Source organism: Ovis canadensis, chromosome 8, assembly GCF_042477335.2.
Source record: "Ovis canadensis isolate MfBH-ARS-UI-01 breed Bighorn chromosome 8, ARS-UI_OviCan_v2, whole genome shotgun sequence".
Classification (NCBI taxonomy): Eukaryota; Metazoa; Chordata; class Mammalia; order Artiodactyla; family Bovidae; genus Ovis; species Ovis canadensis.
Window position 1 is genome coordinate 25,840,400 of NC_091252.1, and position 21,961 is coordinate 25,862,360.

Sequence of the window (21,961 nt, forward strand, 5' to 3'; positions counted from 1 at the left end):
CAAGAAGCAACAGTTAGAACTGGACATGGAACAACAGACTGGTTCCAAATAGGAAAAGGAGTACATCAAGGCTATATATTGTCACCCTGCTTATTTAACTTCTATGCAGAGTCCATCATGAGAAACACTGGGCTGGAAGAAGCACAAGCTGGAATCATGATTGAAATATCAATAACCTCAGATATGCAGATGACACCACCCTTATGGCAGAAAGTGAAGAGGAGCTAAAAAGCCTCGTGATGAAAGTGAAAGAGGAGAGTGACAAAGTTGGCTTAAAGCTCAACATTCAGAAAACGAAGATCATGGCCTCTGGTCCCATCACTTCATGGGAAATAGATGGGGAAACAGTGGAAACAGTGTCAGACTTTATTTTTTGGGGCTCCAAAATCACTGTAGATGGTGACTGCAGCCATGAAATTAAGACACTTACTCCTTGGAAGAAAAGTTATGACCAATCTAGATAGTATATTCAAAAGCAGAGATATTACTTTGCCAACTAAGGTCCGTCTAGTCAAGGCTATGGTTTTTCCTGTGGTCATGTATGGATGTGAGAGCTGGACTGTGAAGAAGGTTCAGTGCCAAAGAATTGATGCGTTTGAACTGTGGTGTTGGAGAAAACTCTTGAGAGTCCCTTGGACTGCAAGGAGATCCAACCAGTCCATTCTGAAGGAGATCAACCCTGGGATTTCTTTGGAAGGAATGATGCTAAAGCTGAAACTCCAGTACTTTGGCCACCTCATGTGAAGCATTGACTCATTGGAAAACAGTCTGATGCTGGGAGGGATTGGGGGCAGGAGGAGAAGGGGACAACCGAGGATGAGATGGCTGGATGGCATCACGGACTCGATGGACATGAGTCTGAGTGAACTCCTGGAGATGGTGATGGACAGGGAGGCCTGGTGTGCTGCGATTCATGGGGTCGCAAAGAGTCGGACACAACTGAGCGACTGAACTTACTCTTGGAGCCATTCACAGGTAAGCAGGGTCAGACAGCATATTAAAAAGCAGAGATATCACTTTGCCAACAGAAATCCATATAGTCAAAGCTACGGTTTTTCCAGTAGTCATATGCTGATATGAGAGTTGGACCATAAAGAAGACCAAGGACCTAAGAATTGATACTTTTGAATTATGGTGCTGGAGAAGACTCTTGAGAGTCTTTGGACAGCAAGGAGATCAAACCAGTCAATCCTAAAGGAAATCAACCCTAAATACTCATTGGAAGGACTCATGCTGACATTCCAATACTTCGGCCACCTGATGGGTAGAACCTACCCATTGGAAAAGACCCTGATGCTCAGAAAGATTGAAGGCAAAAGAAGGGGGCAGCAAAGAATGAGATGATTAAAGACATCACTGACTCAATGAAAATGAATTTCATCAAACTCTGAGAGATAGTGGAGGATAGAGAAGTCTGGCATGCTGGAGTCCATGAAATCGCAAAACGCCCAACAGGACTTAGTGACTGAACAACAATAGCAGAGTCATATTATCTCCCTATGAGCTGAACAAAGGCTGAACAGAGGCACTTTTAGTTTAATAATCAGGCAGAGGGGTAGAGTTCCCTGAGGCGGGCATTATGACTACAATAATAAAAGCAACAAAAAGCAAAGGTTAAAATCAAAGAAACATATCCATCATGGAGTCAGAATTGGCTCTTCCTTGAAACATGGAGATCACGTTTCCACAGTCTTTTTTGAAGCTTAAAGAAGTGTCCATAATCTGGTATCTTGAAAATGTTTGGATTTATACTAATTAGCTCTGGATTCCTTTGGACATGTACTTCATGAATGGTACTGTTTCACAAAGAGTTGTCAGCCTTTACCTACTGGACAGGAGTAGGCACTCAGCAGGCACCTCCTTTGGCTGGCATTGAGAGTAACTTGCATACTCATCTCAGAATTCACATACCATTTTCCCAGGAGCAGCTTTTGCGCTTTCATGTGGTGCTCTTGGGTTTGGGCCTCTGCTGCCTCCATTATATGCAGAGTACATCATGAGAAATGCTGGACTGGATGGAGCACAAACTGGAATCAAGATTGCCAGGAGAAATATCAATAACTTCAGATATGCAGATGACACCACCCTAATGGCAGAAATTAAAGCAGAACCAAAGAACCTCTTGATGAAAGTGAAAGAGGAGAGTGAAAAACTTGGCTTCAAGCTCAACATGCAGAAAACTAAGATCATGGCATCAGTCCCATCACTTCATGGCAAATAGATGGGATAAAAGTGGAAACAGTGTCTGACTTTATTTTTCTGGGCTCCAAAATCACTACAGATGGTGACTGCAGCCATGAAATTAAAAGATACTTGCTCCTTGGAAGAAAAGTTATGACCAACCTAGACAGCATATTAAAAAGCAGAAATATTACTTTGCCAAAAAAAGGTCCATCTAGTCAAGGCTATGGTTTCTCCAGTAGTCATGTATGGATATGAGAGTTGAACTATAAAGAAAGCTGAGTGCCAAAGAGTTGATGCTTTTGAACTGTGGTGTTGGAGAAGACTCTTGAGAGTCCCTTGGACTGCAAGGAGATCCAACCAGTTCATCCTCAAGGAAATCAGTCCTGAATATTCATTGGAAGGACTGATGCTAAAGCCGAAACTCCAATACTTTGGCCACCTGATGCGAAGAACTGACTCACTTGAAAAGACCCTGATACTGGGAAAGATTGAAGGCAGGAGGAGAAGGGGATGACAGAGGATGAGATGGTTGGATGGCATCACCAACTCAATGAACATGGGTTTGGGTGGACTCTGGGAGTTGGTGATGGACAGAGAGGCCTGGCGTGCTGAAGTCCATGGGATCGCAAAGAGCTGGACAGAACTGAGTGACTGAACTGAACTGAACTGAACTATGTCCCTTAATGAAAGTGAAATGTTAGTCTCTCAGTCAGGTCCAACTCTTTGCAACCCCATGAACTATAGCCCACCAGAATCCGTGGAATTTTCCAGGCAAGAATACTGGAGTGGTTAGCCATTCCCTTCTCCAGGGTATCTTCCTGACCCAGGGATTGAACCCAGGTCTCCCACATTGCAGGCAGATTTTTTACAATCTGAGCCACCCTGTCTCCACCCATAATGCCCTTAAATCCATGTTGTAACTGTAAACTTTATCCCTTGTTAATATCATACCCAAAATTCCTTGAAGGAATAGTTTAAGATTCAAACCCTGGCAAAGGATTTGACTTAAGGTTACCTGATCATTTACTGATTTGTTGACATAAACCAACTGTTTATATAAGGCTCTGGGCAGTCACTGGAAAATGCTCTAGTATTTCTGGTTGTGAATTGTTGTTAGTAGCTGATAATGAGAAAAACTGACTTCTAAGAAAAATTCAGCATTCACTAAAGCAAAAGTCAAGGGAAAGACTGGATTCAGGTTCTGAAAAGCCAGTTTCCTTTACTCCATATAACTCAAGTGAAGAGTTTTACTATTACAGTAACCTAATTACAATGTAAAGAGAGGTACTCCCACCATGTGTCTATAGCGTTGCATTCCTTCAAGAATCCCAGACAAAATTAGAAGGCAATTGGCGGGGGGGGGCGGGGGGGGGAGGAAAACATGAAGAAGAGTATTATTACTGAATCCTTTTACTTTCTTAGTCTTCATCGCAACATGGTCACACTATCTAGTTGGACACTGACACCCACCACTCAGCAGCAGCCAAAATTCCTCTTAAAACATAACTCATCACAATACAATTACTCTGCCTGAAACCTGTCAGTGACTTCCTACCTTACTCAGAATAAAATGGAAAATTCTTATTGTGAACAAGATTCGATGTGATTGTCCCAGCTACATCTCTGACCATTTCTCTTCCCACTCCCCTCCTACATCTGCTGCTCCAGCCACTCTGGTCTCCATGCTCTTCTTCAAATATAGCTAGAATGCTCCTCTTTGAAGGTCTTGGCACATATGTTTCCTCTGCAGGAAGATTCTTCTCCCTAGTTTTGTTCAAGCATCTTTTGAAATGGTGCTCATTCAAAAAGGTATAACCCTGTTCCCTTTCAAAAAAAAAAAAAAAAAAGCCACTTACCATTCCCTCATACTCTAATCCTCTAAACCTAGCTTTGTATTTTTTCTGACCCTTATTATTATATGACTTTATATACATGTATATATGTATTCATATATAATGCATACACATAAACAAACATATTCATTAAGACTTAAAAATGGACTTTTCTCTAGCCTTAAAATATTTTAAGCCATAGCAGTCAGAGAACATAAGCAGCTATTTACAAATTGAAAGCTTTTTAAGTTAACTGTTCTCAGAAAAATTAAGAAATAGATGCAAGATGAGACATACTTACTTGGAGAAATAAAGGAATAGACAAGTGAAGAGAGACTTGAGTATATTCTACTCATTCCCCCTGCCTTTTATGGTTGAAGACAGATTTGCTTACAGTTGCATTATGCAGAAACTACTATTTATAGAATAACTGGAATCCACTTCTTCATTCCAACCCAATGCCCCTTCATAGCATGTTAATTCCTATTTTTTTCTCAAAGTTTCACAATATATAGTATTCCTGATATAGCCTCCCTCAACACAGAAAAATAAGCATTAATGTGCATTTACTCAGATCAACAAATGTCACACTTAGAAAAACTTAAGATTTTATGTAGTCAGATTTTGATTGTTTCAAAAATATAGGAATATATGCTGTCCGTACTTTTTTTGAACGTCCACTCTTGTCCAAGCACTTTGGCTCAGTTTCTTCACAATAAGTTGGCGAGGTAGATTTTGCTCGCTCCATTTTTCAAATGAGGTAAATGGAGATCAGTGTGTTACGGCACATTGCAGTGTCAGAACCAGAAGGGGCCAGAGACAGAATTCGGACCAAAGTCAGCCGTGCTAGCACCCTTCCATCGCCCCTTGTTTCGTTCCTCTCTGCAGATAACAATGGAAAGCTCTGATAGTCATTAGTGTAACTGAGCTTATCTGTTTATGTGAAGTTTTCCATGCTGTACTGTGACTGGGGCTCCAGGTCAGCCTCTGCCACTCTAAAGAAACAAGGTGACAGAGAGGAGGTGTGTTGGAATGCATTGTTATGAAAGAAGCATGCCCTTATTTACTTAACTGGGACCAAGAATACATCAATCCTGGCCACAGAGAGTTACAAAAGCATGTAAATTTTGGATAATCTCTACGCAAGAAAGGCATGAGTGGGGAGAACAAAACATAAGATGAAAATGAAGCATTTGCATTTGTTTGCTCGTTTTGCTAGGAACAGGCGTCTTCAAAAGCTTTACAATTATAATTAACTATTGTGTATTCTCTGGCTTTGAGATGGCATAAAAACATTTAAAAGCAAGAGAAAAGCCCATTGTAAGGGCTTAGGAAGTAAAAAGTAAGTCATTTAATTTTTCTTTCATCTGATGTTAATTTATGCAGAAGCTAATAACATATTTGTGGCTCAGAGCTGCTTATGGTGGAGAGGATTTCTCTCTCAGCCAGTCTTTCCTGTGATCCCTACCAGATAGAGCCATCATTTCCCAGCCTATGACACTTTCTCAGAGAAAGGCACTATACTGATAGTTCACACTCTATGGACACACTTAATTGAGAACCCTCTGAGAACCAGTGATATAAAATGTCCTAACTCTTCTCTCGCTGTTACTAACAAAACAGCAAACAAATTGGAGGAGAGCATGAGGAGGAAATTGGATATGTGGGTGCATAGTCAGGTGGAAAGAAAGGAGTATTGTTGACTACTGAAGGAGAAAAATGTCAAGGGAAAGAGAGTCTTCATATAAGAAACATGGATTCCTTTTATATCCAAGAAGGAGATAATTAAATTGTTGTACCTTTTATGAATGAAAAACTTAATTTCTCTGCTGCCAGATCACATAGAGAATAGATGGTAGTACTTGAAGAAATGCAGGGATCTTCAGAAGTTGATATTTTAAATAAATTAACCATGAATAAAGTAAGTCCCATAATGACAGCTTAAAGGTCTAATTCATAAAAATGTTATTAAAGTACATTATTTATACCTGCTTTTTGTGGATTTCTGTTCTTATTCATGACTCTTTCAGTGTATGGCCGTAATCACAGGAAGAGTGTATAATGGAAGCATTAATCAATCTGAACTAAAGCAAGGATACTGTATCACTACAATAAAATCCCAGCTATATTAATATAAAGGGTAGAATTTATTACACAAGGTAATTCTCTTTAAAAAAAAAAATGAAAAGAATGTCTTCCATCTCATGGCCTCAAATACCTACTTTCATTCCCAAGTTTAATATAAGATGAACTAATTGTCATGAACTTTTCAATAAAATATTTATTCATCTACATTATGAAACTTAGAGACTCAGATACTAAGTTGGATACTAAATTGTGATCTTATCATGACTATGGCACTGATTTTTAAGATAGGCTAGGAAATATTTATAGTTAGTCTCTGTGTTAATTGACTCCTTTTCTGACACGTGGCATCTGATGGTAATGTTTATTAGCAAATGCCAATTCAATTGTCTGGCATATGTATCTATTTAGATAGGATGGAAAATTTCCTGCAACGTAAAATTTCCCCCAGAGAAGCTGAAAGTACTGCTACTTAAATCAAAAGTATATTTATTCAGAATTTTAAGCATGATTTACATATTTAATATGGATAAACCTTTAGGAAAAAGCAAAGTAGAATTCACTGGGTTTATTTCTGATTCTAGAACTATCAAAATCTGACTTCTTGACTTTCTACTTCTGATTAGATGAGTTGTAATGGTATACTGTAGATACATTTAGACAGAGTGTGAATATATTTCTCCCTACCACACCAACTTATCTCTAAGAGTCATGAAAAGAGGTTCTTTATAAATTATACTTCTGACACTGAAAGAAAGGGTTGTGTTTGATCTTGTAGGTAAAAAAATCTCTATACCTAAGGGAATGAATTAATTCCTGTATTTAATAAGATGCAGTCATTAGTAGGCAACTGAAGCATTCATACTAGAACTACACATTGAATTTCTTCAGCATAGGAACAATCTCATAATAGTTCTGGGTAATAATAATTTTTGAATGCCTAGAATTTATACTTGAGTTGAGGAGACAAATTGCAAACAGAAAGGTATTTCAAATATAAGGTAAATCGTACTACTAACTGAAGATAAAAATCAGTCAGTTTCCGACATTAACTGTGTTTATAGCTGCCTCACACCTAAAAGTACTGATATTCCATTTTAACAACTGTGTACTTCTGCTTGACTTTGTTATTTGAAATGAGAGCACTTACCAGAAAAATGTCCAGGGATGTCTAGTTGTTACATGGCTATCGCTGGCCACCATTTGAGTTTCCTTCTGCCCCTCAGACCAAGGTTTTCCCAGATATCTGAAAGAGAAATCCTCCATGAAGAAGTCTAGAGGCCCCACAAACTGTCAAACCATTCTACGTGTCAGTCACTTTTACTGCAACCTCTGGGTGAAAAGATAGTCTGAGCACGCTGATTGATAGAGCCACTCAGAAAGGGCAGTGGAAGTTATGTCCCCAGTACAGTGCCAGACAAATGTCACCAGACTCCAAATGTCTGTTGACAAGAGGCAGATTTGAAAAACAGTAAAATCAAAGTAGATATCATTAATGGCCTACTGTGGGCTTCCCTGGTGACTCAGGCAGTAAAGAATTTGCCCACAATGCAGGAGACCTGGGTTCAATCTCTGGGTTGGAAAGATCCCTTGGAGAAGGGAACGGCTACCCACCCCAGTATTCTTGCCTGGAGAATTCCATGGACAGAAGAGCCTGGTGAGCTACAGTCCATGGGGTCGCAAAGAGTCAGACACAACTGAGCAACTAACACACACACAACAGCCTAATGTATAATTTCTAAGGAGACTGAACATATGAAAACAAAATAATTCTTTTAGCATATCTGCAAAATCATTCCTCTGAAATTATATTTTAATTTCCAGTATTAATATCTTACTTTAGGCACTAGACAAACAATTATTTGGTTCAGAAAGCTTGAACTATCTTTTTCACTTTTTATAAAGAATATTAGCAGCCTACCATTGCATGCACTTGCTGTGAGCCAGCCCCTGTGCAGAATGTTTTGTAAACATTGTATAACTTTAAAGGAAGTACTATTATTTTACAAAAGAGGAAAATAAGGCTTAGTGAGATTAAATCACTTGCTCAAAGTCACAGAACTATCTGGAGGCAGAATTAACTTTAATAGTAATCCTTTATTTAAAACTTGATTTTCCTTTTGTACTAAATTTTCCTAAAGGGAATGTTTTAAATTTCTTCTCTAGAAAAAGAAGAAGAAAAGAAGAAAGCTGAGAAGAAAGTGACTTCTGAAACAAGAAAGAAAGGTAAGCAATTTTAAAGCTGCTGCTGCCGCTAAGTTGCTTCAGTCGTGTCCAACTCTGTGCGACCCCATAGACGGCAGCCCACCAGGCTCTGCCATCCTTGGGATTCTCCAGGCAAGATCACTGGAGTGGACTGCCATTTCCTTCTCCAATGCATGAAAGTGAAAAGTGAAAGTGAAGTCCCTGAGTCCTGTCTGACTTTTAGCGACCCCATGGACTGCAGCCTACAAGGCTCCTCCATCTATGGGATTTTCCAGGCATGAGTACTGGAGTGGGTTGCCATTGCCTTCTCCAATTTTAAAGCTAACATATCTTAATTAGTATCCATTTGTAATATTACAGTTAAAGCTGTTGTTTTCTAGGAAAGAAATTCCCTTAACAATTTTAGTTACTGTTTTTAACAAATATTTCAAATAAAGTTGAGATTGATAATTTTTATAAGAAAATTCAAGCCTAAACACTCTTAAAATGTGTTACTGATTATTTTTTTCTTTCCTTAGTAATGATACTCAATTCTACTTCATTACTTCTCTTGATTATATATATATGTCACTATTACTATTTAATTTAGTTTAATAAAATGGTCTATCAAAAGAGCAAATTACTGAATATATGGGAAAGAAACTAGTTGATTGGTTTGCTATTTTGTTCTTTTTGAATGACCTTTTCAAATAGTGCATCTGAAGTCCCAAGTGATCTCAAGACTTTTCTGAGCTTCTGACATGCTTATGGTGGCCTGATAACCCAGAGAACATTCAATATATCCCTTTTAATGCCCTTTAGAAAAACTGTTGGATTATATCATAATTAACATTGCTATCTAATATCCGTACAATCATGAGAGATTATTTTTTTGACTTAATGAAAACTTGTTCCTTCCCTGAAAGGAAAGCACACCAAAACTACTGTTCTGTTACAGTGCTCAGTTCAGTTCAGTTCAGTTGCTCAGTCGTGTCCAACTCTTTGCAACCCCATGAATCGCAGCACGCCAGGCCTCCCTGTCCATCACCATCTCTCGGAGTTCACTCAGACTCACGTCCATCGAGTCAGTGACGCCATCCAGTCATCTCATCCTCTGTCGTTCCCTTCTCCTCCTGCCCCCAATCCCTCCCAGCATCAGAGTCTTTTCCAATAAGTCAACTCATCACATGAGGTGGCCAAAGTATTGGAGTTTCAGCTTTAGCATCATTCCTCCCAAAGAAATCCCAGGGCTGATCTCCTTCAGAATGGACTGATTGGATCTCCTTGCAGTCCAAGGAACTCTCAAGAGCCTTCTCCAACACCACAGTTCAAAAGCATCAATTCTTCAGCGCTCAGCCTTCTTCACAGTCCAACTCTCACCTCCATACATGACCACAGGAAAAACCATAGCCTTGACTAGATGGACCTTAGTCGGCAAAGTAATATCTCTGCTTTTGAATATGCTAGTTCACTCATATTTGACATGACCATTGACTTTAATTTAGAATCACTCTATACGAGATAAATTGGATGTTAATAGCAGTAAAATGTGCCCTGAAATAGGAGAAGGCAATGGCACCCCATTCCAATACTCTTGCCTGGAAAAATCCCATGAATGGAGGAGCCTGGTGGGCTGCAGTCCATGGTGTTGCGAACAGTTGTACACGACTGAGCAACTTCACTTTCACTTTTCACTCTCATGCACTGGAGAAGGAAATGGCAACCCACTCCAGTGTTCTTGCCTGGAGAATCTCAGGGACAGAGGAGCCTGGTAGGCTGCTGTCTGTGGGGTCACACAGAGTCGGACAGGACAGAAGCAACTTAGCAAACAGATGTTTATAATTTTCTCATTTTACTGCCAGAAAAAGAAGATGTCAAAATGAAAACTGAGAAGGAAACTGCCATGGATGTGAAAAAAAAAGGTATTGTACTTTCTTTGCTTTCTTGGACTATGTTCAGGATGCTCGTTAATGACGGAATCTCGGGGCAGTCTAAACAGATTTAATATAGGTACTTGAATCTGTCCATGTACAGGATGCCAAAGCAAAAAATGCTCAGTACAAGGTTAAACAGATAGGACTTTATTTAAAGTTATTGCAATAGGAGAGAGAGACCAGAAAGCATTCTGAACTCCATTTCACTGAAACCAAAGCAAGAGAGTTTTTAAGAGCTGGAAAAGGGTGGGAGGATTGTAAGCCATCTGTGTTTGCTGATTGAGCTTACTCAGAAGCAGAGTGAACTTTTTCTTATTTTCAAGGCGAGAGAGTAGTTCTGCAACTTGGAGCAAGGCTCCCAAGGGAATTAGGTTCCTACTCTCCTACAGAACCTGGAGATGGATGTACTATCTTTCTTGATGATTATATTTCAAAGAAGTGGCTTCCACATCTCTGAAAAAAGCACTCTAGGTTGTAAAACTGAAAGAAGGCTTTTAAGAAGATTTATGTCTTGAAAAAGTAGAAAAATAATTTACAATTACAAGTTTTCTAAAGTAAATGCTGCAAGAAAAGAAAGGTCAGGAGCCTAAGGACCAAAAGGTGCCTGTCTAAGTTTAGTGAAGCTGAGGAGAACTTTAAGGCCATCTTTGTCAAGACATAATGAAACTGGGAAGAGCTACATAGTATAACTTTACAAAGATGAGAAGTGAAGAACACAAAGATAATAATGCATTCTATTAAGAAATAGTGTTGTTCAACAGTGTAGATTTTTGCTTTAAATTTCTGCTTTTACTCTTGTTCAAACATGAATATCTGCTTTTATTCCAGTTAAGCTTAAATCTAGGTGGAAAAGATAGTAGTCTCAGACATTATTGTTTGGTGTAAGTACTTTCACCCCAAATATTTCCTCCACTACTGTCAGTGATGCTTGAAATTCCACCATTAGAGAAACTCCATTTGTTTGAATTATGAAAGAATTGTCCTCTATTAAAATGCAAATCTCTTAGGGCCTTTGTGCATGGGGTAGCAAACGAATTCCTCTGAGCTATATTAACACAAAGCAAATGAGACTTCCTGATCTTCCCTGTGTGATAGTAAGCTGAAAACAATGCCATTGAAAATGAGTCAGTAGGTAAGCTTAAATGAAGGTTAAATTGAAGAAAGCTCCAAGGTAGGACATGGTGTTGGGAGAGTAAAGTGGGCTGGATGCCATTAGTGAAGACTTCTTTTAGGAAATAATAGCGTTGGTTGGGAAAAAAGATGTGGTAAAGGAGAAAAAGGAGATCATAGGATGACAAACTAGACATTGATTACTCTTAGTAAGTAGTAAATAGAAATTACAGAAAACCTCTACATCGTGCTATAAGTAGGGTAAAAACGTTGTAAAATACATGACTGCTAGGCTTATGAAATAATCCAGGAAGAGATAGTCATGTGTTCTCTGATTTGAGGACTTGAGTGCCAATTACTTTGAATTTCAATTATTATTATTATATTAATTTTATTATTGAACATTCATTTATCTTGTTTTGTTTAAAGCATTCTTTATTCTTCTAGTGAAATATATATCTTATTGTTGCAGGAAGGGGGACCCCTTCCAGGGCCCAAAACTGGGCTCTTGTCTAACACTGGGAAATGAATTGTCCGAGGAGACACTTATGCTGAGAAAGCAAGAGATTTTATTGGGTAAGGGCACCAGGGTGGAGAGCAGTAGGGTAAGGGAACCCAGGAGAACTACTCTGCCACATGGCTTACAGTCTCAGGTTTTATGGTAATGGGATTAGTTTCCTGGTTGTCCTTATCCAATCATTCTGACTCAAGTCCTTCCTGTTGGCGTAGCCAAGATGGATGCCAGAGAGAAGGATTCTGAGAGATGGTTGGACATGTGGTGTCTCCTTTTGACCTTTCCCGAACTCTTCCGGTTGGTGGAGCCTTATTAGTTCCCTGTTCCTTACCAGAACCTCCTGTTGTAAAACAACTCAAGCAAATGGTTACTATGGTGCCTGGCCAGGGTAGGTGATTTCAATCAGTGAACTTCCCCTAACATTATCATAAGAAAGGGAAACATAGTTCTCACCACATGATGATACTGAGAGTTGATTGCTTGGATCACTGTATCTGTGACAGCTATATGATTGAGTGCTAAAGAGAAACGCGGTTTTACCTGGGCCATCAGTTTTACTGAAGCGTTTGCAGAGGAAAGTTTTGAATTAGAATTGTCAAAGTCTTTATCACAGGTGTGAAAAAGCAAAATCCTAAAAAATACTTTCGGGAAAATGCAATGGTGTGTATATGGTGGTAGTTTTGATTTGAATTTTGGTTTTGAAGGGAAAGGCACCACACTTTTCTGTTCAGAGAGTGATGGGAAAATCTGATATGTCTCTGCTACTGGGAGACCTGTGTTATTAGCACAGCAGTCATGTCAGAGTGAGATTGTACACCACTGGCAGCAGAACTAATTATGCCAGTATCCTTACCTGCAAGGCCAGTGCTCATCCACTGAAGCACGGACTGATGTGGGTGACTGCACAGCATATCTGGGGAGGGCTGTTCAGCAAGTGTGGAAAAATCAAGCTTGTCCCTGGAATCATTTTTCAGTTTGTTTATATGTCATTTTTACACTTAATTGCATGAAATACTATTGGCTTTTACCAATCAGTTCAAATTTCTGATTAAAATATGCACAAGTTATTTGTTTGCAAGATCTTAACCTCCAAATGGCTTCCCAGGTGCTTAGTGGGAAAGAATCCTCCTGCCAGCGCAGGAGATCCAGGTTCAATCCCTGGGTTGAGAAGATGCCCTATAAGAGGAAATGGCAACCTGCTTCAATATTCTTGCCTAGGAAATTCCATGGACAGAGGAGCTGGTGGGCTACAGTCCATGGGATGACAAAGAGCCAGACATGACTGAGCAACTGAGCAGTAACACAACTTCTACATACTCAAAATTGTGTTTGTATATATGTGTATGAGAGAGACAGACAGACAGGCAGATAGAGATACTCAGTTAGTGTTGATCTCTAACTCATGTTTCTTTTTGTGCTGTGCTGTTCTTAGTCATTCAGTTGTGTCTGACTCTTTGCGACTGCATGGACTGTAGCCTGCCAGGCTCCTCTGTCCATGGGGATTCTCCAGGCACGAATACTGGAGTGGGTTGCCACGCCTTCCTTCAGGGGATCTTCCCAACCCAGGTCTCCCACATCGCAGGTGGATTCTTTACTGTCTGAGCCATCAGGGAAGCCCATGTTTCTTTTCAGAGTTTAATAATTCTCCAGCTAGATTTTCATGTGAGAGAAATATGCTTTAAAAACAACCAGTTTGAAGCTGATTATGAAAATAGTAAAAATTTCTAGAGATAACAAGAGAAATTGAGAATAACCTAGAATCTTTAAAAGCTGCAATTCATATGTTATTTCTTCCTAAAATAGTTAGAAGAACACAGCAGAACATCTGATAACATTATTCTAGTCCCAAATAGTAGCAAATCTGCAAGATGTAAAATATGCCTACAGGCTTATTTAATATGTGGGTTTTATCACAGTATTTTCTTATATTTCTATTAACTTTCATATTAGTATGATTATATAGCATATTTATATGTTATATTATTATTTTATTTTATTACATTTATATTTTACTATTATATAGATGCAAATGAATTTAAGGCTTAAGTTCTATTGTTTCATAAAAGAGCTTCCAATGCATGAAACTGGTAAATCACACTTTGTTAGTGATCTATTAGGGAAAAGATAGGTGGGATTTTATAGGATATAAAGTTGCCAGTCCATGAATTGAAACTAGATAAATGATACATTGGGATTTAGTATAATAATTTCTTGTTTGTATATAGTTGAAATTGTCCATAGTGAAAAAACCCAAATATGCCATTCTAAAAATATCGATTGAAATGAAAAAAAAATCACCAAGATATTTTTATAATGTTATGAGATATGTTTCACATTTTTAAAAAAGCAAAGAAGAAAAGAAGTAAAAACTTAAAATCTTCCTTATGTTTGTATCAGGCTTAAGTGCTAGATATACATACCACTCTTGTTAATACAAGTGGTAGGGGTTATGTACAGGGAACTGGATGCACAAAAAATTGTTGTAAGGACAGGAAAACTTGGTATCAAGAGACTACATTGGATTATGGAGCAACAAGGATTATCACTTGGCCAGGAAACTGCTTTGTTCTTCAACCTGTCTTTTCACAGCCACAGACTAGATACTGAAAGTGTTGAGGTCAGACTCAGCCACTTACTTACATCAAAATGGCCTTGTTTGCAGAAGCATTCCTGCCTTTTTTCAGTCTCCTATAGGAGCATCTAAATAATAAAATTTATTATGCTGCAAGGGAGTCCAGAAGACAGGTTTTTTTGTTTTTTGGTTTTTTTGCATTCCAATTTTTCCAATTCGAAGGAGGGAAGAATGGAAGTTGAAAGAGGCTATCCAATGTGTCTGTAATAAAGATTCTTTCAGAAATGTTGTAGAAGATAAAATTCATATATGAAATGTTTTTGAAGACCTGAATTGTGCAATGACTAAACCTATCTTTGAGTTCCCCTAAAAGCTACAAAAGATGGCTCAATCAAACAATATAATAAAATTGGGCAATTTAAGGTGCTCACGAGACACACAAATGTAGTTTGTTCTCTACATAAACTGTAGCAACATGATTTTTTTCCCCAAGAATTATCTGAATAAAAGTATAAATAATAAAAAGGATCCTGAAAAACCAGACTAACTTTTCTGAAATAAGCTACTAGAAAAGGATGACATCATTCATTTATTCTTACATGCATTCCTACAGGAAATAGTCATTAAATGCCTATATTGTACCAAGGGCTTAGTATACCCAAAGGTGGATAAACCAATTAAGTCCTGGCCTAATGGAGCTTACAGTTTGATATGGGAGGCATACATTTACTAAGAAAACCTAATGTCCACGTACAACACAGGGTAAGTGACTTGGAGGAAACAAATCTGGGGCAATAACAATGGGAACAATGGGTTCATCGGCCTTTCTCAGAGACATTTGTTTGTAATCCAGTGTACTGGAAGGGTCCAGCCATTGATGGGGACATCTATGTGTGATGTGTGCATGTGGTGTGTATATGATGGTGTGTATATGTATGATTTGTGTGAGAGGATGTACAGTGGGTCAGAATATGCAGGGACATGTACACGTGCGTGCTCAGTCCTGTCTGACTCTTTGCAAGCCCATGGAGTGTAGCCTGCCAGGCTCCTCTGTTCGTGGAATTTTCCAGGCAATAAATACTAGAGTGGATTGCCATTTCCTTCTCCAGGGCATCTTCCTGACCCAGGGATCGAACCCATGTCTCTTGAGTTTTCTGCATTGGAAGGCAGATTCTTTACTACTTGTACTACCTGGGACATGCATAGGTGTTTGAATTTATTAAAAGTGTAATGGGAAACTCTTGAAGGGGGTTTACAGTGGAGAGAAATGTTTTGATTTGTATTTAATACAGATACTTTCCCATTTAGATAATAGGGTTAGAGGGAGAAAAGAGAAGAGGTGCACCAAAGAAAAGATGGTGTTATTTATTGAAATGGGGAAGCCTATATGAAAACAGCTGTGATGGAAAACACCTAGAATTCAAGTGTGTTGTTTCAGGTATATGTGACACAGCATCATTCATTTTTTAAATTTTTATTAATTTAATTTTGGCCACACCATGCAGCATGAAGGATCTTACTTCCCTGACCAGGGATTGAACTAGTCCTGGCATTGAAGGTGCTGAGCCCTAGGCACTGGACCACCAGAAAATCCCCCCAAATTTCTTTTCATTTTCTCAACTTTTGTATCAGGAACTATTTTAAGTACTTTATACATGCTAACTCTGGAGAAGAAAATAGCAACCCACTCCAGTATTCTTGTCAAGAGAATCCCGTGGACAGAGGGGCCTGGTGGACTGCTGTCCATGGGATCGCACAGAGTCAGACATGACTGAAGCGACTTAGCATGCATGCATGCGTTGGAGAAGGAAATGGCAATCCACTCCAGTATTCTTGCCTGGAGAATCCCAGGGACAGAAGAGCCTGGTGGACTGCCGTCCATGGGGTCGCACAGAGTCAGACACGACTGAAGTGACTTAGCAGCAGCAGCAGCAGCATCCATACTAACTCATTCAATCTTTATGAGAAATAAATAAGCTCTTATTATAGTCCTTATAAAATTGAGGCTGTCAAGACACAGAGGGGCTTTCCAGGTGGTGCAGTGGTAAAGAATCCACCTGTTAATGTGGGAGGTTCTAGAGACATGGGTTTGATCCGTAGGACAGGAACATCCCCTGAAGTAGGAAATGGCAACCTGCTCCAGTATTTTTGCCTGGAAAATTCTTTGGACAGAGGAGTCTGGTGGGCTACCATTCATGGGGTTTGCAAAGATTGGGAATTGACTGAGCTACTAAGCACAGCACAGCAAGACACAAAGAGGATAATGACTTGCTTCAGACACACAGTTAGTAAATGTCAGGACTAGAACATTAACTCTGGCAGTGTGGCTCCACAGCCCATATACTCCAAACAGAGAGTTGGGTCTGGAATTCAGAGCAGATTCCGAAGTAAAACCATAAAAACAGCAATCCATGTAGATCACAATTATTGTCCTGGGAACACATGAGATCACCTGGAGAGACTGTGTCAAAAGAAGAGAATAGAATACAGAATCAAGACCTGGGGAATTCCCAACATCTAGACATTAGAAAATGGAAAATAAAGTAATAGGGACTAAAAGGAATTGCTGGAGAGGTTAAAAGAAAAGCAGAAGGGTTTGGGAATAGAGACATTTCAGAAATGGATGTTTCAAGAAGTTAAAAATTATCAACTTGGCAAATGTTACTTAGAAGTTGTGATGTGATGACAGAAAAGACAAGAGCAGTGAAAGGATAAATCCAGATTGGAATGGAGATGCAAAAACGAGAAGAAAGTAGTAAGTTTCTTTCTTTTATATGAGTGTGTGTGACTGTATAAGGAGTAAAGAGTCGTTAATTTTGCTTTCGGAGGTGAATTTAGTGCCTGATAAACAGATTTGTGAGAGACTGATGCTTAAAGGGATGAGGTATAACTGAAAACATAAGAGATAGATAATTTAGAATTAATTGTTTGATAAGCTCATAGGAAAGAAGAACAATCTGCCATATTTAGAGATAGCACCACAGACACTCCAGTAGTAAAAAGTTGCTATTTTCAAATTATGGAGAAGCATTCATCTAGATTGCCTTAGGAAGGAAGGTACACATTTACAAGATAAACAATTTTAAGATTAGGAGGCTGTTGTGGTAAAACTAAAACTCCAATAGTAATACACTCTGAATTAAAAGACTCAGTTTTAGAAAATTTGTGTCCTTGATGCTTCAGTTCAGTTCAGTTCAGTCACTCAGTTGTGTCCGACTTTGTGTGACCCCATGAGTCACAGCACACCAGGCTTCTCTGTCTATCACCAACTCCCGGAGTTCACTCAAACTCATGTCCATTGAGTCGGTGATGCCATCCAGCCATCTCATCCTCTGTCGTCCCCTTCTCCTGCCCCTAATCCCTCCTAGCATCAGGGTCTTTTCCAATGAGTCAGCTCTTTGCATCAGGTGGCCAAAGTATTGGAGTTTCAGCTTCAACATCAGTCCTTCCAAAGATCACCCAAGACTGATCTCCTTTAGGATGAACTGGTTGGATCTCCTTGCTGTCCAAGGGACTCTCAAGAGTCTTCTCCAACACCACAGTTCAAAAGCATCAATTTTTCAGTGCTCAGCTTTCTTCACAGTCCAACTCACATCCATATATGACCACAGGAAAAACCATAGCCTTGACTAGACGGACGTTGGCAAAGTAATATCTCTGCTTTTGAATATGCTATCTAGGTTGGTCATAACCGAATGGCGAAAGGTAAGTTTGTGAAATACAGCAATGTATTTAAAGGATCATTCATTTCAAGTGGGAGGGGACATGGGTAGACATATGGCTGATTGATGTTCATCTTTGGTAGAAATCAACACAATACTATAAAGCAATTATCCTTCAATTAAAAATAAATTAATTTTAAAAAATAATTCAATTATATTACTCCATTAGAACTTACATTAAAATACCTTTGTGGTAAGTTAACTAGATCTGATTAATCCAACTTCTGCTGTTTAAATGAAACAATCAAATCTATTTCCATAGAATATTTTCAGTTACTATATAAGAAAGAAAGAAAGTGAAGTTGCTCAGTCATGTCCGACTCTTTGCTTCCCCATGAACTGTAGCCTACTAGACTCCTCCATCCATGGAATTTTCCAGGAAAGACTACTGAAGTGGGTTGACATTTCCTTCTGCAGGGTATCCTCCTGACCCAGGGATTGAACCCAGCTCTCCCACATTGCAGGCAGACACTTTACCATATGAGCCACCAGGGAAGCCCCGTGAGGCAGATGCTATTAAATTCTGAACAAACTAAAACCTTTAGCTGTTTGATTTCTCCGTAGAGGATCGTCCTTTATCATTGACAAGCTGCAGAAAATACTTGATAGAGCCTTATAGCTTTGAACATAGTGTTAAAAACTATGCTTACCAAACATAGGCTATCATATTTTACTTTAAGAAGCTTTTGTAATATGTTTTTCTACCTAACAGAGCTCAAAATAATTTACAGACTGTGACAATATATTTATTTTTAATTAAAAATAATTTTTAAATATTTTCGTATGTAGATATAGATATAGTTGGCAAGATAATATATGGTATCTTTCATATGTGTTCACTGTTAAGTTTCAGTTTAAAAGGGCAACCTTCTATTTCCCAAACTTGTATTTTGAGAAGATTATAGCTTTTGTGTTTACTCCATCTTTTTTTATATTTGAAAAGTACTTGATTGTATAAAGTTATCTTGTATTTGAATTTTGTATGTTGTACATACCTACTTGGGCAAGATTTGACAAATGCATCAGCTTGTCATTATTTGTTAGACAATTTGAAATCTAGAATAATTTTTTTTAGGGTTCTGTGTATTCTGTGGCAATTTACCAGTTAATATCAATTATACAGATACTTCACACACTTATGAGTGATATTGGAACAATTATATTAAACTGCAAGGAGATCCAACCAGTCCATCCTAAAGGAGATCAGTCCTGGGTGTACATTGGAAAGACTGATGTTGAAGCTGAAACTCCAATACTTTGGCCACCTGATGTGAAGAGCTGACTCATTTGAAAAGACCCTGATGCTGGGAAAGATTGAAGGTGGGAGGAGAAGGGAAGGACAGAGGATGAGATGGTTGGATGGCATTCCCAACTCAATGGACATGAGTTTGAGTAAACTCCTGGAGTTGGTGATGGACAGGGAGGCCTGGCATGCTGTGGTTCATGGTGTCACAAAGAGTCAGACACAACTGAGTGACTGAACTGAACTGAATGTTCTAGATGAACTTATTTTAAAAACTGTTCAGACAAGTAAATAATTGGGACTCTGGCATAAATAGGACCTAATCTAATTAGTACTTCCAAGCCTTGATTTCAGGTTGCTCCAAAATTACAGGGCAAGCGTAGATTACTTTTAAGTAAGCTTTTCATTCCCAAATAGATTAGGTGTCTGAGTTCAGATGATGGCAGCCTGACTATATTGAAAACATTTACAATGCTTGAATTGCTTTGAAGTCAAGAGAATCCATTTTCCAGTGTTTTGTAATCACAGAAATCATGTAAGACAATAGTTGCTCATTCTTTTGAGGATGAATTTTATACTGAAAAGTTTTGTACTGGAAAGTCAGCTAACTTGTTACCTCTGATGATCCTAGATTGCCCCTTATATCACATCGGGATTAGCCGGATAGAAGCTAAAATACTTCAGAGGGATTTAACGTCATGACATGCTGTGGGATCTCTGAGATAAGCCCCCATGTTCTAGCTTTCGTTTGAACAGTACAAAAGTGTGCTTGGGCTCAAAGCAGAAAGGACATAAAGGAGTTTTGGTTTAAAAAAAAAGAATTTTAAAATAAGGTTTTAAAACTCAGAAAGGGAAAAAGTTCATATTAAAAATTACTCAGGAAAAAATGTTATTCAGGCCTGGAAAAAGTAAACTAGTATACAAAGAGACTATTTTTAAATCTTTTTAATGTTTCTTATGAAGAATCCAGACGACCCTCTCAACGAAGACAGAAATAAAATCAACCCTAAACTTGAGTATGAGGGAATTGTGTTCTGATCTGTGAAGTTTTTTCAACAAGAAGGATTGAAATACATAAGAAAAAGAATAAATAAATAGACTATTTCTTCCCTGTATGCATCCATATCATCATATTTAAGTAGTTCCTGTACCCATATTAGGTAAATTATTTTGATCACAGTTTATATTCAGAATGAATTATTTTGTGAAGAAACAAGAAACAAAAACAAAACTTAACATTAAAACATTTTCTCTTCTAAACACCATAAATTAAATTTTAATGAGATTATACAGAGTGGAACAGGAAGTGAAATATTAGAAACGGTTTCTTTTATATGGGACAATTTTAACCAGTTTATTGGAAAATTATATAGCCTGAGTTTCCCTTGTGATTTTAGCATATAGATGCAAAATGCCCAGTAATTTTTTTTGTATCATGCATCCTAAAAATCCTCAAGATTTTTCTTTCAGTAAAAGTAAAGCTTAAAACATTTCAAAATGATATCTTACTCAATTCCATCTCTCTTGGAATTCCAAAAGCAGATATTCAAAATAACTTAGTAAGCTGTGCCAATATGAGGGCTTTCCAGGTAGCTCAGTGGTAAAGAATTCATCTCTAATGCCGGAGCCACAGGAGATGTGGGTTTGAACCTTGGGTGGGGAAGACCCCCTAGAGTAGGAAATGGCAATCCACTCCAATAATCTTGCTGGGACAATCCCATAGACAGAGGAACCTGCGGGCTACAGTCCATGGTGTCACAACTGAGCAACTAAACACGCATGCATGTGCCGGGTAACATAACCACGGTAGGAAATTTACAGTATATGCCAACTGAGGGACTATGCAAGGCCTGAACACCAAGGAAGCAGAAAATCTTGGAGACCCTCTTAGGATCTTGCCCATCACAAGTGTTCTCATGAATGATCAGGTCACATTAATGGAAGAAGCCTTGGAAGACAGAGTACTCTGAATAATAATCCTGGAAGGAATAAACTAGGTGTTTGGGATTAACATATACATACTGTATATAAAGGGCTTCCCAGATGGCACTAGTGGTAAAGAACACGCCTGCCAATACAGATTTAAGAAATGTGGGTTTGATCCCTGGGGTGGAAAGATCCTCTTCAGGGCATGGCAACCCACTTGTCAGAGAATTCCATGGACAGAGGAGCCTGGCTAGCTAATGTCCATAGGATCGCAGAGTTGAACATGACCGAAGTGACTTAGCACAGCCAATATGAGTTATTTTTATCAAAGCACTTTAAAATGATAGTAATAACAGTTAAATTTATTCACTGTGCTCTCATTTAATCCTTACAACTCTTGAGGTAGGTATTATAAAACCTGTTTTATAGAAAGGGAACTCAGGGTTGGAGCAGTTGAGTATCTTGGCTGAGCTTACTAGTTAGTAATAGACTAAAGGCACTAAGAAGTTCACCAGATAAAACTCACTGTCTTTAACCACTTGACATCTTTTCCAGCTCTAGGAAATGCTGATTGTAGATTGCCTTAGTGTCTTTTACTTTTTTTTTCTTTCTTCTTCCTGTTCTAATTCTCTTGAGATCATATTGCAGCTAGGCA

The 21,961-nt window shown here is 38.6% G+C and overlaps 1 protein-coding gene across 50 annotated transcripts in view; it reads left to right on the forward strand.

Moving 5' to 3' along the window:
* The window catches only part of TRDN (triadin), a 409,007-nt gene that overhangs the window by 195,487 nt on the left and 191,559 nt on the right, over positions 1–21,961 (forward strand). For all 50 annotated transcript variants that reach the window (XM_069599059.1, XM_069599060.1, XM_069599070.1 and 47 more), the window contains 2 exons: positions 8,268–8,327; positions 10,148–10,207. In XM_069599059.1, the coding sequence (XP_069455160.1) occupies positions 8,268–8,327; positions 10,148–10,207 (120 nt within the window). The remainder of the gene's footprint in view (positions 1–8,267; positions 8,328–10,147; positions 10,208–21,961) is intronic.